This window comes from Schistocerca gregaria, chromosome 2, assembly GCF_023897955.1.
Source record: "Schistocerca gregaria isolate iqSchGreg1 chromosome 2, iqSchGreg1.2, whole genome shotgun sequence".
Lineage (NCBI taxonomy): Eukaryota > Metazoa > Arthropoda > Insecta > Orthoptera > Acrididae > Schistocerca > Schistocerca gregaria.
Window position 1 is genome coordinate 23,001,067 of NC_064921.1, and position 15,723 is coordinate 23,016,789.

The 15,723-nt window shown below is 42.6% G+C and overlaps 1 protein-coding gene across 1 annotated transcript in view; it reads left to right on the forward strand.

The window, feature by feature from the left end:
* LOC126334547 (PDF receptor-like) overlaps positions 1 to 15,723 on the forward strand; it is a 466,998-nt gene that overhangs the window by 370,963 nt on the left and 80,312 nt on the right. Inside the window, exon 7 of the mRNA XM_049996914.1 lies at positions 3,549 to 3,651. Coding sequence (XP_049852871.1) covers positions 3,549 to 3,651 — 103 coding nt within the window. The remainder of the gene's footprint in view (positions 1 to 3,548; positions 3,652 to 15,723) is intronic.

Here is a 15,723-nt window from a genome sequence, read left to right on the forward strand (position 1 = left end):
TTTCTAGCGGGCTGTCATCTCGACGTTGGTCAGATACACTACTGGCCATTAAAATTGCTACACCATGAAGATGACGTCTACAGACACGAATTTTAACCGACAGGAAGAAGATGCTTCGATATGGAAATGATTACCTTTTCAGAGCACTCACACAAGGTTGGCGCCGGTGGTGACACCTAAACGTGCTGACATGAGGAAAGTTTCCAACCGATTTCTCATACGCAAGCAGTACGTTCTTGTGATGCCTCGTATAAGGAAGAAAAATGCGTACCATCACGTTTCCGACTTTGATAAAGGTCGTATTGTAGCCTATCGCGATTGCGGTTTATCGTATCGCGATATTGTTGCTCGCGTTGGTCGAGATCCTAGGACTGTTAGCAGAATATGGAATCGGTGGGTTCAGGAGGGTAAGACGGAACACCGTGCTGGATCCCAACGGCCTCGTATCACTAGTAGTCGAGATGACAGGCATCTTATCCGCATGACTGTATCGGAACGTGCAGCCACGTCTCGATCCCTGAGTCAACAGATGGGGACGTTTAGAAGACAACAACCATCTGCACGATCAGTTCGACGAGGTCTGCAGCAGCATGGACTAGCAGCTCGGAGACCATGGCTGTGGTTACCCTTGACGCTGCATCACAGACAGGAGCGCCTCCGATAGTGTACTCAACGAAGAACCTGGGTGCACGAATAGCAAAACGTCATTTTATTCGAATGAATCCAGGTTCTGTTTACAGCATCATGGTGGTCGCATCCGTGTTTGGTGTCATCGCGGGGAACGCACATTGGAAGAGTGTATTCGTCATCGCCATACTGGCGTATCTCCCGGCGTGATGGTGTGGGGTGCCATTGATTACACGTTTCGGTCACCTCTTGTTAGCATTGACGGCATTTTGAGCAGTTCGCGTTACATTTCAGATGTGTTACGACCCGTGGCTCTACCCTTCATTCGATCCCTGCGAAACCCTATATTTCAGCAGGATAATGCACAACCGCATGTTGCAGGTCCTGTACGGGCCTTTCTGGACACAGAAAATGTTCAGCTGCTGCCCTGCCCAGCACATTTTCCAGGTCTCTCACCGATTAAAAACGTCTGGTCACGGATGGCAACTGGCTCGTCACAATACACCGGTCACTACTCTTGATGAACTGTGGTATCGTGTAGAAGCCTCATGGGTATATGTACCTGTACACGCCACCCAAGTTCTGTTCGACTTAATGCCTAGGCGTATCAAGACCGATATTACGGCCAGAGGTGGTTGTTGTGGGTTCTGATTTCTCAGGATCTATGCACCAAAAGTGCGTGAAAATGTAATTACATATCCATTTCAGTGAAATATATCTGTCCAATGAATACAGTTTATTATCTGCATTTCTTCTTGGTGTAGCAGTTTCAATGGCCAGTAGTGTAGCTTTATATACAGCTGTGGGAGGGAACTGACTGGCTGTCAGGAGGGGTAGGATGGAAGGATGGGGGAGTAATGACGGGCAGTCAGTGAATCCACCAATTCAACCAAGCCGTACGTCACAGCGGTCACTTCTACGAGATGAACTCATCCCGACCCTACATAGACTGGGCACTGACCGCTGAGGCATGCCCTCATATTTCAACGGGAGAACCTGCTTTACACACCCCCGCCCGTTCTCGTGGTCTGTGCTGCCAGCGCTGTGTATTTTAACGTGTGCTATCCTTACTTTGACGAGAAGGCAGAAGCAATTTGAAGTTGGTACGTGAACTCTATAGTAATTGTCTATGAGATTCTCAAAATTTTGTTCTCTCTCTCTCTCTCTCTCTCTCTCTCTCTCACACACACACACACACACACACTCCCTCTCTCTCTCTATATATATATATATATATATATGTGTGTGTGTGTGTGTGTGTGTGTGTGTGTGTGTGTGCGTCACTCCCTGTCACTGTTTCGTCGGCAAAAAAGAAAGGTCTGTGAACACTGTTAACAGAAACGGCACGAAACACAATCAGCTTCAGTGAATCTCTTTCATATTCGACAACGACATCAGGAAGTTATGACTCCCAAATGTTTACATTACAACATTTTGCTTTACCCAATAGACGAAACATCGATTCGTCAGAAAAACTGAGCCTACGGAAAAAATTGTCCTCTGCCGTACCCTGGAGGATTGAAGCACTAAACTCGCACCTCGTGTTATGGGTGCCTTGGTGCAACTACTGCAGTAACTGCAACTTGTTAGGCTTCATAAGCAGGCGTCTTTTCAGAACACAACACACCTTTGTCTCAAGAAACAGATGTACCTCGCTTGCCCCGTCTCGTGGACTTCCAGGGACTCCGTGTGAACTTCCGTCGACTCCGTGTGAACGCACCTCTGATACGCTCGACATTTTCATCAGACATACGTGGCCGTCCGGTGTTCTTCCCATTGCATATACAACCAACTTCCAAGAATATTGGATGCTCATGAATGTGTTTGTGCATAGGTGGCTTCTTGCTGAGTCGACAGCGGAAAGCATTTTCCACCTGTAAAATAGGATTTACCTCGACCAAATTCCAAGACACAAAATGATTTCGCTTGTGATGTAGTCGCCATATTGCTACAAAGAAACAGCAGCATAGCTTTGTCAAAACTTTGAACCTTCGTCTGCCCAGTGATGTTCGGATGTTTTTCTGCATTTTACACTTTAACAAACAAATCAAATCTCTTCTTTCGTTCTGAATCATCTGATATTTTCAGTCTTGCAGAAATTTTGTTGGTTGGTAATGTCTAACGACCGTGTCTCATAAGAGATTTTAGCACACTCGCCGATGACCTCTATTGTTTGCCCAAACTTAACATCATCATCAGTTATCTGCTATATTAGCAGGTCCTTTGCCTCTCCTTTTTCTGCGATCCATTGCTTCCTTCTTAAGGCTGCTGTATGTTGTACCATCCATCATGTCATCCATTATCTGGAATATCTTCCTTCCTCGTTTCCTTTTTCCTTCTACATAACCTTTGCAAACTGTTTTTGTCAGTCCGTCATTCTTTCTTAACGTATGCCCAATGCAATTTCTTCTTCTTGTCTTTATTACGTCTAGTAAATGCCTTTTCTCTCCCACTCTTTTCAATACCTCTTCATTTTTTACTCTGTCCACGCAATTTATTCTTTCCATCCTCCGCCATGTCCAGATCTCAAAAGCCTCCAGCCTTTCTCCGTCTTCCTTCCTCATAGTCCGTGTTTCAGCGCCATATAGAAGAAACTGAAATGCACCAAGTAGTGGCAACACCGCAAACTGCGCAGAGTATAGCGTATTCGGATCAATGGGCAATAGGGAGGCGGTGGTGGAGCGCGATAGTGTTTATCGGGTAATGCAGCTCCGAGCTGTATTGTCCTGTAGATGGGTCGGTGATAATCAATCGGCTAGTTACCTAACTGTAGCAGATAGCTCCCGTTTGTACTACAGCCTATACTCATAAAACTAGGATTTCGAATTATTTCTTTTGCCTCATCACCCTTCATCTTTCACCTCGCTCATTTCCTTGTTAGAATTTTGTTACTAATACTTCATTGTGTATTGTTGTTGCAGCCAGTGCTGTGCGAGGCGTCGTACGTGCTTCTGGAGTACGCCCGCACGTCCATGTTCATGTGGATGTTCGTCGAGGGGCTCTACCTGCACAACGCCGTCACAGGTACGTGTTACGTCAGGGTAGTAACAAGTAGATTGGTAATTAGGAGGGAGGAAGTTGAACACACACTATCGTCGATTTCACTGCGAGCGACGACGAAAGTCGAGAATCTTTTTCCAAACGGGTGCTAACAGTTAGCAAACCGGTCCTGAGTATGAGACCAGAACACGTATTAGCTCTAATGTTGAAGACGTGCGTCAAGTACGCTTTCCCATGGCATTGCGCTGACGATATTGCTTCGTACACAGATCTCGAATTGGACACAATTCGGAGTCTTCCTGGTCCTGTCATTATGACGTTGGGAAATAGCTCGCCCCCAATCCGGGTTTTTGCTAAATTTGAAACATTTCACCAATGTATCAGTCAATGTTTGTGGGTCCATGTACGTGAAGTCGCTTCTTAAATGCGCGATGAACCGTTTGTTTTCATATCTTGCGAAGTACTTCATTTCGGCTTTCAAATGGTCCCAATGGCCCTGAGCACTATGGATCTTAACATCTGAGGTCATCAGTCCCCCAGACTTAGAACTACTTAAACCTAAATAACGTAAGTACATCACACACATCCATTCCCGAAGCAGGATTCAAACCTGTGACCATGGCAGCAGCACGGTTCCGGACTGACGCGCCTAAAACCGCGCGGCCACAACAGCTGGCATTTTGTCTTTATTTATCATACTATACACAGATTTACACAGGGCAGCATGCCTAAATCTCATTATTTTGTGCAGCATACCCAAATCACATTATTTTGTATCATCAACTCAAATTCGGCTTAGGCTTTCTGTTTTTCCCTATCGTTCCGAATGAACATAGAGGGGAAATATAAAATATAGAAATTGTCACGATCCGCAATTGAGCTTTCTTCACATCAAAACAATAAAACTATTTTCAGGTTTTAAAATCTTATGCTCGATATCTATCACTCAAGATACATAAATTACTGGCCATTGAAACACCAGGAATGGTATGTGATCACCAAATTTTACTTAGTGTGTGTACGGTGAAATAGGAACAACACATTTTCATACAGGCATTATAGAAATTATTCTATATTTTTAGAAGTGGTATTATGGACCAAAACAACAGAAAAATACCCAGTAAACCTAGGCTCTCCAATGCATATATGGGCAGCTGTGAGCTGTCGTTCACGTAGAATTCAAGAGTAAAATCGGGGTTAGGCATCCTCTGTTATCTGGGCGATGCTGCACGAACAGTTGTACAGAGTTTTCACCCCAACGGCCACAATATTAACCAACTGGAATGCATTTCTGCTAATGGTTGTTACAAAGATTTGGTGAAGACCCACTTTCACAACAAAGATACTGTTTACAATCGACGCTGGTTTCCCATGAGAGGGATTTGTCTTTATTGATGACCAACATGTGTGGAACGATCAAATTCACAATCAGGTGAAGGAGTAAGGACTCATCTTCGATTTTCAATTAATATATGGGTCGGAATTAGTGGTCACAGATTAATGGGACCTTACATGCTACAAAACATGTTTACTGGTGCAAAGAATCGCCAGCTCCAATGAAACGACTTGCTTGTCTTCCTAGAGGAGTTATGAGTCAAACACCTCCTACAGGTGTGCTTCATGTATGATGGAACAACAGTCCATTTTCCCCTAAATGTCCGAGAACGCGTCACAAAGTCATTTGATGTGCAGTGGTTTGGTCGGCAAGGTACAGAAAGTTGCCTAGCTCGTTCTCCCGATCCTAATCCATTGGACTTCTGGTCGTGGGGTCACTTGAAATCTTTGGTTTGTCAAGCACCATTGGTGATGTATTAAAAGCCTCCCGCTGTTTATGAAATGTTGAAAACGTCTAAATAATGGTAACTGGATCTTCAGTGGGACGTAAATTTGCCATATGACATGGACTTCATCGTAAGCGCGAGATTCCTGTTGAAGAAAAGAGTGCCTATCATACTGTAAGTAACAGAATGCGACGCCGCCTGAAGTCCCATAAAGGTTTAATGAATGTGCCCTGTGTTCTGTCACAGAGAAACTGGCGGAACGGGTACACTGGACTTCAAAGGGACCGATCATGGAATAAACTTTACTATATGTTTCCTTGTTTCTTTTTGTCACAGGATCAACGAGGTTAGTCACCGATAGAAGTGCAATGGCGTGCTGGTATGTACATTGAGGAAAGATTTAGAGAACTGTTGGTTCAAAAGTGACATTTATTCACAAAATAGAGAATGCTCGTCAGCTTCTGTGAACATTTACCACATATAAACTCCTAACACTGTGGTTCTTAAAGGGGAATTTTTGTCATTACATTAATCCTCGTTATTCATCGAGAAATAGGTTAAGTAGGGAACGAAACATGGTCGCTCATGTGCTCAAACACAAAGATTGAAACATTCAAAGAATAACCGAAAACCAAATTTTCCATTTTCTAGTAAAGTTAGAGTCTCCAAATCTGGCTTGTGGCTCTCAGCAAAAACAGGCAAGAAACTTTATCTGGGTCATGGTGTGTGGGGTGAATCATGAGTGAATAAAGAACGAAGTCAGCCCCATCTGCATTCAGTTAAACGAAACCAAAGATATCACTCGCCGGGACCCTGTATTGCTTCTGCAAAATGCCTTCAAAAATCATAGAAAATTGTCTGAACTTCCTCACATCCCCTTTGCAAGTGCTGACAAAAGCAGCAAGTCATACTCTCCAGGTCCCAACACAGCAACAGAAAATGTCTGCACATAATTCAGCCTGCCTCCCATCCCTGGACAGGGGCAGAAAGAAGCTAGGAGGGGCAGACCGACTAATGTACAAGAAGAGTTTTTGAGTGGTATCAAGCGACTCCTGACCTCCGAAGATAGGAGAAACGACGTCTGTTTTTTTGTCTTAAAATTTGCCGTAGGTTCAATGTCTAAAATTTGAAGTAGCTCTTGTCTTCCGCATGGGTCTGAGAGAACCCATAGTGAGGCCGTGCGTTACGAAGGGCTGGGCAGACAGACGCCCCACCAATCTGGCGCCCCATTATATATATATATATATATATATATATATATATATATATATATATATATATATATATATATATATAAGTGTGTGTGTGTGTGTCCTTTCACAGGAAACAAAGAAAGTCCTCCTAAGTTTACGAATGTGCATGTGTTTGCAATAACACCCACGTTCTTACAGTCTAGTAACTTTTCATTTGTAGGAATGATGGTTGAAAGTATGTGGGTTGCTGAATATACAACGAAATAAAATGAAGATAAAAATCTGTCAATACAGTTCCTCAGGGTGATCTTCCTCCCTGTCATGATGAAATACAATACAAAAATTACAATGCACGTTAGAGGTTGATTGACCACATGTCACTGGAACGCATCATCAATCCGTTCCAGCACATCCATGACCAAACTAGAGAGCTTGATTCCGTAAGTCGTTCGATAGAAGCATGCCTTAAAATAACTGGAGTCCGTCCGCTTATCTGATTGGCCAGCGCGTATGACCGCCATGCTGTGGGCCCGCGTTTGATTACCAATCGAGTTGGAGCTTTTTCTCCGCTCGGGGACTGGGTGATGTGTTGTCCTCATCATCGACACAGAAGCCACCCAATGTGGCGTTAGTCTTCCAGTGTGACGCCAACAGAGAAGACCTGCAACTCGGCGTCCGAACTACCCCACGTGGGGACTCTTGGCCGCCAATGGCGCACGATCATTTCGATTCGTTTCATTGGACAGCTCCTATACCGATGGCTCACAAGAGCAGGCCGTATGTAGTAGGAAGCTAAGTACATTAGAATCTCTGCCACCGGTTTACGGAGTTCCTTACTTCATTCTGACGGTTGCGCGTGATAGCCAAGAGCTTGCAACAGAAGAGATGAGTTTCACAGTAGCGAGATGAGCATTTTCTCTCTGCTCTTAAGGTATGCATTTTAGAGCCTGTTTTAACTAGACGTATTATTCTTGTTCTGGACCTTCCTTACACCTCTCAAAATAATGATTACCTATCTTACCGCCCTTTATTTGTAAATGATTTGGAGTATAGAGGGTGTGAAATTCGCATCACGTGACTACCTCCTCTGGCGGCAGCAGTGCCTCTAGTTGTGTTGTGCATCGATTCAGAGTAAGTTTGCTTGACAGATAACGATATGCCATACCACGCAGCATCGGCCTTGTGCCATACTCCATCAGTAGCTGCAGTTAGCAAGTGGTGGTGTGGCAGTTTCTCGACAACCCACCATCAGAGTTTTTCAAATGGAGAAAGAGCTGGAGAAGGCACTGTCCATAGCAAATAACGAATAATCGCGTTAGGGAACTATGACGAAACGGCAGGGATAGGATTGGGTCTTGTGTTATTTTATGTTAAAATAACTTTACAAAAGCCTCGAAGATAGGCACAAGCTACGCCCTTTATGAGTAATAAATGTGACGTCTGCTGTCAAAGTTACCGGCTACGACAACAAGAGATGCTGTGTAATCCATTTGCCACCAGATTCCAGGCCTCTTGTAACCACGACGAAAGCAGTCTGGCAACTTCTGTTCTCCTTGGAGACTCCCCATATGCAATCGAATTCTGTGACGCTTTATGGAGTATCAGCAAACATATGACAAGACGACGTGGTATCAGTTCTGTGTACGCTGGTGTCGCTTGGCTAACGTTGCGAAAATGCTCTCCCACAATCTGGGTTTTTGCTACATCCGCACCAAGGTAAGCCACAGTACTGTGCACCGTGCTAACCCACTTCGGTGCTCCTGACTTCATTAGGCTGCCCACGTGGGCACCTGCCATGCTCCTGAAGGGGCTGTCTCCTGACTCAGGGCACGTTATGAGGCTGTCGGATCCTGCACCTCCGAGAGAACAATACGTCTCCTCTCTCAGTAGTTAGTCGCGTGCGACTTGTTCGGTGTAGACAAACGGTGTCAAAGTCAAAAGCTGAAGTGAACCAAATGAACAAAATTCAAGCTTCGGCAGGGTGCATGAAAAAAGAGGAAAAAAGATTTCAAATTCAGTTTCGAGAAACGTAATTTTAGTTGGAAAACACTGTTCCGATAGAGACATCCTAATTAAAAGCACAGAAAATAAAGATCGTTAAACTGTTAAAACACTATATATTTTAATAAATTTAATATAAAATTTGAACCCTCCTGGCATGTAAAAGCGACATTCGCCCAGAAGCAATTCGAGCTCGAATCTTTTCCCTTCGTGGACAAGTGGTGTACCAAACCATCTACCCTAGAACGACTCGCGACGTGTCCTCGCAGTTTCTCTTACGCTTGTACCTCATCTCCTACCTTCTACCAGGAAGTTTCTTATCAGTGCACACTCCGTTTCAGAGTGAAAATTTCATTCTGAAAACATTCCTAGGCTGTGGCAAAGCCATCTACATCTACTTCGACATCTAGATGGATACTCTGCAAATCACATTTAAGTGCCTGGCAGAGGGTTCATGAAAACACCTTCACAATTCTCTATTATTCCAATCTCGTATAGCGCGGAAAGAATGAACACCTTTATCTTTCCTAGAGAGCTCTGAGTTTTCTTTTTTATTATGACAATCGTATCTCCCTATGAAGGTCGAATTCGGAAGAGAACGTTGTACTCCGTTAATACTATCTGGAAGAGATCCCACACCTCGCAGCAGTATCCAAAAGACGACGGACAAGCGAAGTGTAGACCGTCTCCTTAGTAGATCTGTTGCGTTTTCTAAGTGTTCTGCCAATAAATATCAGTCTTTGGAGCGACTTCCACAACATTTTCTCTGTCGGCTTTACAAATTAAGTTGTTTGTAATTGTAATTCTGTGCTATCTAGTTGAATTTATGACCTTTACATTAGAATGATTTACCGTGTATCCGAAGATTAACAAATTCCTTTTAGCACTCACGTGGGTGACTTCACACTTTTTAGAGTTTATAGCCAGTTTTCGCACCGAACAGATATCATTTCTAAATCGTTTTGCAATTTCTTTTTATCATACGATGAGTTAACTAGACGATAAACGACAGCATCATCTGCAAACAACATAAGACGACTGCTCAGATTGTCTCCTAAATCGTTTATATAGTTAGAAGTCTCCGCAATATAGTTTCTTCCAGGAATGTTAGTCATGGAAGTTTTGGTGGAGAACTTCCGTGGAGTTTGGAAGGTTGGTGACCATGTACAGGTGGAATTGAAGATGTGAGGAAAGGTTGTCACACGTGATTGGGCAGGTCAGTCGGTAGAGCACTTCCCCGTACAATGCAAAGGTCGCGATTTCGAGTCTCGATCCGGCACAAGTTTTAATCTGCTAGGAAGTTCCATCTCAGCGCACATTCCGTTGCAGAGTTAATATCTCATTCTGAAAATTAATGTGTTTTTGGAAAATAAACTTACCAGATACTGAATAATAGCGCACACTGATAACTGTTTTCCGAAAGCGAAATATAACCCCTTATCGGTAACCAAGTAAATCACTTCGTACAAGAGGAATGTCTGTCGACGCAGTTGTATCACATGAGGTTTGGCAAGGTGGACGTAAAAGTTCGGGTTCTGCAGTGTGCAGGAGGGGAATGACTTTTGTCGTTATCCTGTATTGCTACCAGCCCAGGAGCCAAGCACCAACAGCAGCTACAGTATAAATGACAAAAGAAAGTAACAGCGTTACGCGAAACCCTGTTATAAGAATGGTGAGTTGAAATGTGTTACTACTATCTCTTCTTCTTCGTCACCTTCTTCTTCTCCTCATCCTTCTCCTCCTTCTTCTTCTTCACTTCAAATATTAGGAAAATTGCCTGTTACAGTACTTTATCTGTTCTAGGGTCTTCCCATTTTTTTTTCGTCTACGGCATTTGTATTTCAGAGCCTTTGTTGCAGATCTTTCTCCTCCCATGTGTTCTACATGCCTCTTGAGTGTTCTCCTACTTTCCTCTTATTTTTTTTCTTTTAGGTTATATATTCCTAAATCCCTGCTTGTATTTTAATTTCTATCCCCTACTTTCTTTGTACAATCTTCTACTATTCTTAGAAATCTCATTTTTTGAAAATGTATTCTACGTTCTTTGTGCCTTGTTGTTGTCATGCTTCACTTCGATAAAAAAAGAGATTGGTGCTGAGTTAAGCTAGGTTTCTTTCCTGGATTTATTCTGCAAAATTTTAACGATACAAATAAATTTATTTTATTTTTGGTCCACGTCATGTTACTTGTAGAAATCAATACGACCTGATGGGACATGAATACTTTCAACGTTAATTCCTTCATTAAGTAATACCGGGCATCAGTTCACCGATCAGCTATAATACAACAACTATTTGTAACCTGCTACTGGAGCCAGTGGGAAAACATCTTAAAGTCATAGCCATGAAATCATGAGAAACTACCAAGCTGTAACGATATGTGTCTAATACTCGACAACAACAGACAACGCTTTAGTGCCAACTAAATTACATGTGAACGGGCTATTGATTACTTGCCCTTTAGTAGACCTACTAAATCACTTACTTGACTAAATCACTGGCCCAGTAAGAACCGCCATACTGCCCGCGGACTGCGAGTTTGACGCCCTTAGTGTGTAGTATGACACTCCTGAACCCATTAATTCGATCTTCGCATGACACTTGTACGATTCCTACCGAACCGAATAGCAAAATGGCGGAATTATAAATATTGCTGATGATACAAGTATAGTAAAAACATCCAAAAACCAAGAACTAAGTGATGTAATTGTAAATGATGTTTTTCACAAAATTATTGAGTGGTTCTCAGCAAACGGACTCTCTTTAAATTTTGATAAAACACAGTATATACAGTTCCGTACAGTAAATGGCACAACTCCAGTAATAAATATAGAATTTGAACAGAAGTCTGTAGCTAAGGTAGAATTTTCAAAATTTTTAGGAGTGTCCATTGATGAGAGGTTAAACTGGAAGCAACACATTGATGGTCTGCTGAAACGTCTGAGTTCAGCTACGTATGCTATTAGGGTTATTGCAAATTTTGGTGATAAGAATCTCAATAAATTAGCTTACTATGCCTACTTTCATTCACTGCTTTCGTATGGCATCATATTCTGGGGTAATTCATCGTTGAGTAGAAAGTTATTCATTGCACAAAAACGTGTAATCAGAATAATTGCTGGAGCCCACCCACGGTCATCCTGCAGACATCAATTTAAGGATCTAGGGATCCGCACAGTAACCTCACAGTATATATATTCCATTATGAAATTTGTTGATAATAATCCAACCCAATTCAAAAGTAATAGCAGTGTGCATACCTATAACACCAGGAGAAAGGATGATCTTCACTATGCAGGGTTAAATCTGACTTTGGCACAGAAAGGGGTAAATTATGCTGCCACAAAAGTCTTTGGGCACCTACCAAACAGCATCAAAAGCCTGACAGATAGCCAACTAACATTTAAAAATAAATTAAAAGAATTTCTAGATGACAACTCCTTCTACTCATTGGCGGAATTTTTAGATATAAACTAAGTAAAAAAAAAACTTAATCATTAGTGTCATGCAATATTTTGTGTAATGTAATTTCTTGTACAGACATCTTTTATTAACCTGACACGTTCCACATCATTACGAAGTGTCGTATTCATGATCTATGGAACAAGTATTAATCTAATCTAATCTAATCTAATCTTCTCGCAGACGTTCCGCCCTCTCATGCGATTCTCGCGATCTGTTCTCAAAGAAACAGCATTGCGATGCAACCGCTGAATTACAATTGAGCTGCGTGGTATTTCATAACAACACGAAGTATGTACGACGTCGCACCAAGTACAATGTGCGTTTTCTCTACAATAATATTCATTTGTAATCAAGCATGTAGGGCAGTTCCCCAACTGCACGATCGGCGCAAGCTGCCTTCATAATAAATTTGAGTTGGAAAATGCCAAACATGACATTTTCAGCAGCTCGCCAGCTGATAATAGTGATTGGGAAATAGACACCACTGAAAATGTGTTACTTGAATTATTCATAAATTACGGAGTGTCTAACTGAAACACGAAATATCGTTATTTGCATTTTCAAACGGCAATGTCTGAAAATCTTCAAATATGTTCCGTGACCGACGTGTGACTCCCCTCGTGAGCTACAACTGCAGTGGGCGTTGTGAAACCCGTGATTCAGCTACGACGTGTCTCAGATGAACTGCAAGATAACGAGGCGCTTACTGCTTCGAGACGGTTGTCTTGACAGAGTACACTATGTTCCTGATGACCGTATCGAGATGTGTCAGCAGTTAGCACACTGGGACCGCTTTCGTGAGAAGCAGGATTCTAGCACCCATCTTAGTTAACTGTTTCAGGTTTTTCATTATGTCGCTAAGTCAAGTAAGGCAAATTTTGGAGTAGTTCCTATGGAAAAGATACGTCTGTTCAAGTTAGAGTTCATATCAGTATAGCGTGGTCGTCGTCGAGACGTTAATCTCAAATTTTCCTTCAATTTGTACAGAATGTTATTTGTGAGACGTGCATAGAATGCTGCTTCCACTGTACCGCCGTCGGAACATTCACAAGGTCTCTATCGTAGCTGTGGTCGTTGTGGAAGATACCATTGTTGCTGTGGTCTGTCTAAGTGCTATTTTTCCACTTATAACTTTAGTCAGATCGCAATACGTACCCAGAAAGTGTAGCACTAATCTTGCTTACTTATTGGCATTGTCGTAATCTTTCAATTCTCTCTTTCTCTGTCACTCTCTTTCTCTCTAGGCATACATCATTGGCAGCCTCCAGTAGTACTATGTTTCAAATGGTTCGGTTCGGTTCCTTACCTGTTTAGAAAGTTTGATGGATGAGGTGCTGCTAGCTGAGAGTGTGTAGTGACACTTTTCAATATTACATTAATTTTGACCTCAATTACAGAGTTTAAAATTACTTTCTCGAATATATAACATGGAATAATATTATAAAAGTCCTAAGTTACCTATAAGTTAATATTAAAAAAATATTAAAATAACGCAAATTATTATATACTTTAGTTCATCTTTCAATATAACAATAGAAAAGTTCATTTTTTGTTTTCCTCATTAACTCTTTCTGACGTTGGACGGAAATGTTCCACTAGCAATAGAATTCGAACAGGTTTATGTATGTAGATAATGACACTGAACCAAATTAATCGATGTTAACATATATCTCTTCTTCAGAAACGCTTTCCTTGCCATTGCAAGTCTACATTTTATTATATCTTCTCTACTTCGACCATCATCAGCTATTTTGCTCCCGAGATAGCAAAGCTCTTTTAGTAATTTAAGTGTCTCATTTCCTAATCTAATTCCCTGAGCATCACCCAACTTAATTCTATTACATTCTATTATGCTCGTTTTGTATTTGTTGATGTTCATCTTATGTCCTCCTTTCAAGACACTGTCCATCCCGTTCACCACCGTCATCATTTAACCATACAGTAAAGCTGCATGCCCTCGAGAAAAATTACGGCTGTAGTTTCCCCTTGCTTTCAGACGTTCGTAGTACCAGCCCAGCAAGGCCGTTTTCGTTAGTGTCACAAGGCCAGATCAGTCATTCAGACTGTTGCCCCCGCAACTACTGGAAAGGCTGCTGCCCCTGTTCAGGAACCACACGTTTGTCTGACCTCTCAACAGATACCACTCCGTTGTGATTGCACCTACGGTACGGCCATCTGTATCGCTGAGGCACGCAATCTTCCCCACCAACGGCAAGGTCCATGGTTCATGTGGTGGAGCTCCTAAATACTCTGCGAAAAAGAAAAAGAAAAGAGAATCATCCAGAAGGGGAGGCGCATCTTCATAGAAGATGTGATTCTACTTCAGTAATTACAAAATCGAGCCAACTTCACAAAAAACAATTCCCAGTATGAAGACAGAGTGAGAGATTGGATTGCCGCTGGGCTGCACGCCCGCACCGATCTGGCTCGGAAGCCATTCATAAAGTCGTTGCATTCTCTCCTGAGTCAGATGGTCCACGACTGTTGTAACTGATCCTTCACATTGTGTATGAAGGCACTGGAACGGAATACACGTCCGAGCTGGTCTCACACGTGTTGTATTGGCGACATATATGGGGTTCTGGTTCAAGACGGGAGAACTCCACCATCAAACAGACAGTTCACAGAGACTCGTACCGTGCGTATACGAGCATTGTTCTGTTGAAAACTGCCCACGATACACTCAAATGAAAGCTAACACACAACGACACAAGGAAGCATGACATACCGCTGTGCCTTCACACTTTTCTCGATCTCTACTAGATGTGATCGGAACTCATATTCTGTGGCTCCACACACCACGACGCCAAAGGTAAGAAAGTTAAGCCTCTCCAAAACATTCGAGGAATGGGACTGCGGTCATTGCTGAACACCATTCATCAGCAGTTAATGCTTCCCAGTCATAGCACCACGACGCAGGCAGCCATTTGTGTGTTGGTGTTAACAGCAACTCACTCAGTGGATGTTAATTCTCTTTTGTGGCGGCCGCTAGCATCCAGCTAATTGCGCGGAGTGGGAGAGTATGCTGCAAGGAGTCTGTTTCAAATTGTCAGAAGCTTTCGGCACACTTGTCGAAGCACTGTGTGTGATGCTCGGAATCTACCCGACTGATATTACCATCAGTTATCAGGCTGCACATTACTGGTTGAAGATGGCTAGAGTAGACCGAGTTAGCCAAATAACCGGTGTACCCTTAAAAGGCAAGCGCAAGCTTAAACTCTGGCAAACGGAAACCTGGCAGAATGAGTGGGGCTCAGGCGATAAGAGGCGGAGGCAGCACACACTATTTCGGGGGGTATACGAACCGTTAAAAAGAGTTCTTAAGGAACGGAATCTACAACTTTGTCTGTAACGGCGAATGTTCATCAGAGAGAAGGGTATTGTCACGAGTGCCCCTGGAAAGTATGACAGGATTGTTTTTATCCTTTACATACATAAATGGTGTGACGGGCAGAGTGAGCAGAAATTTATGGCTGTTTGCTGACAATACTGTTGTGTACAGGAAGGGTCGTCATTGAGTGACTGTAGAAATATAGATCAGTTAGACCAGAATTTCTAGCTGGTTCATAGACAAGTTAAACATCGACACACAATGCTTCAAAGCTACAAGAAATGGAATGAGCGCTTCAGGTTTGAAGTAGGAAAGGTGAATGCTCC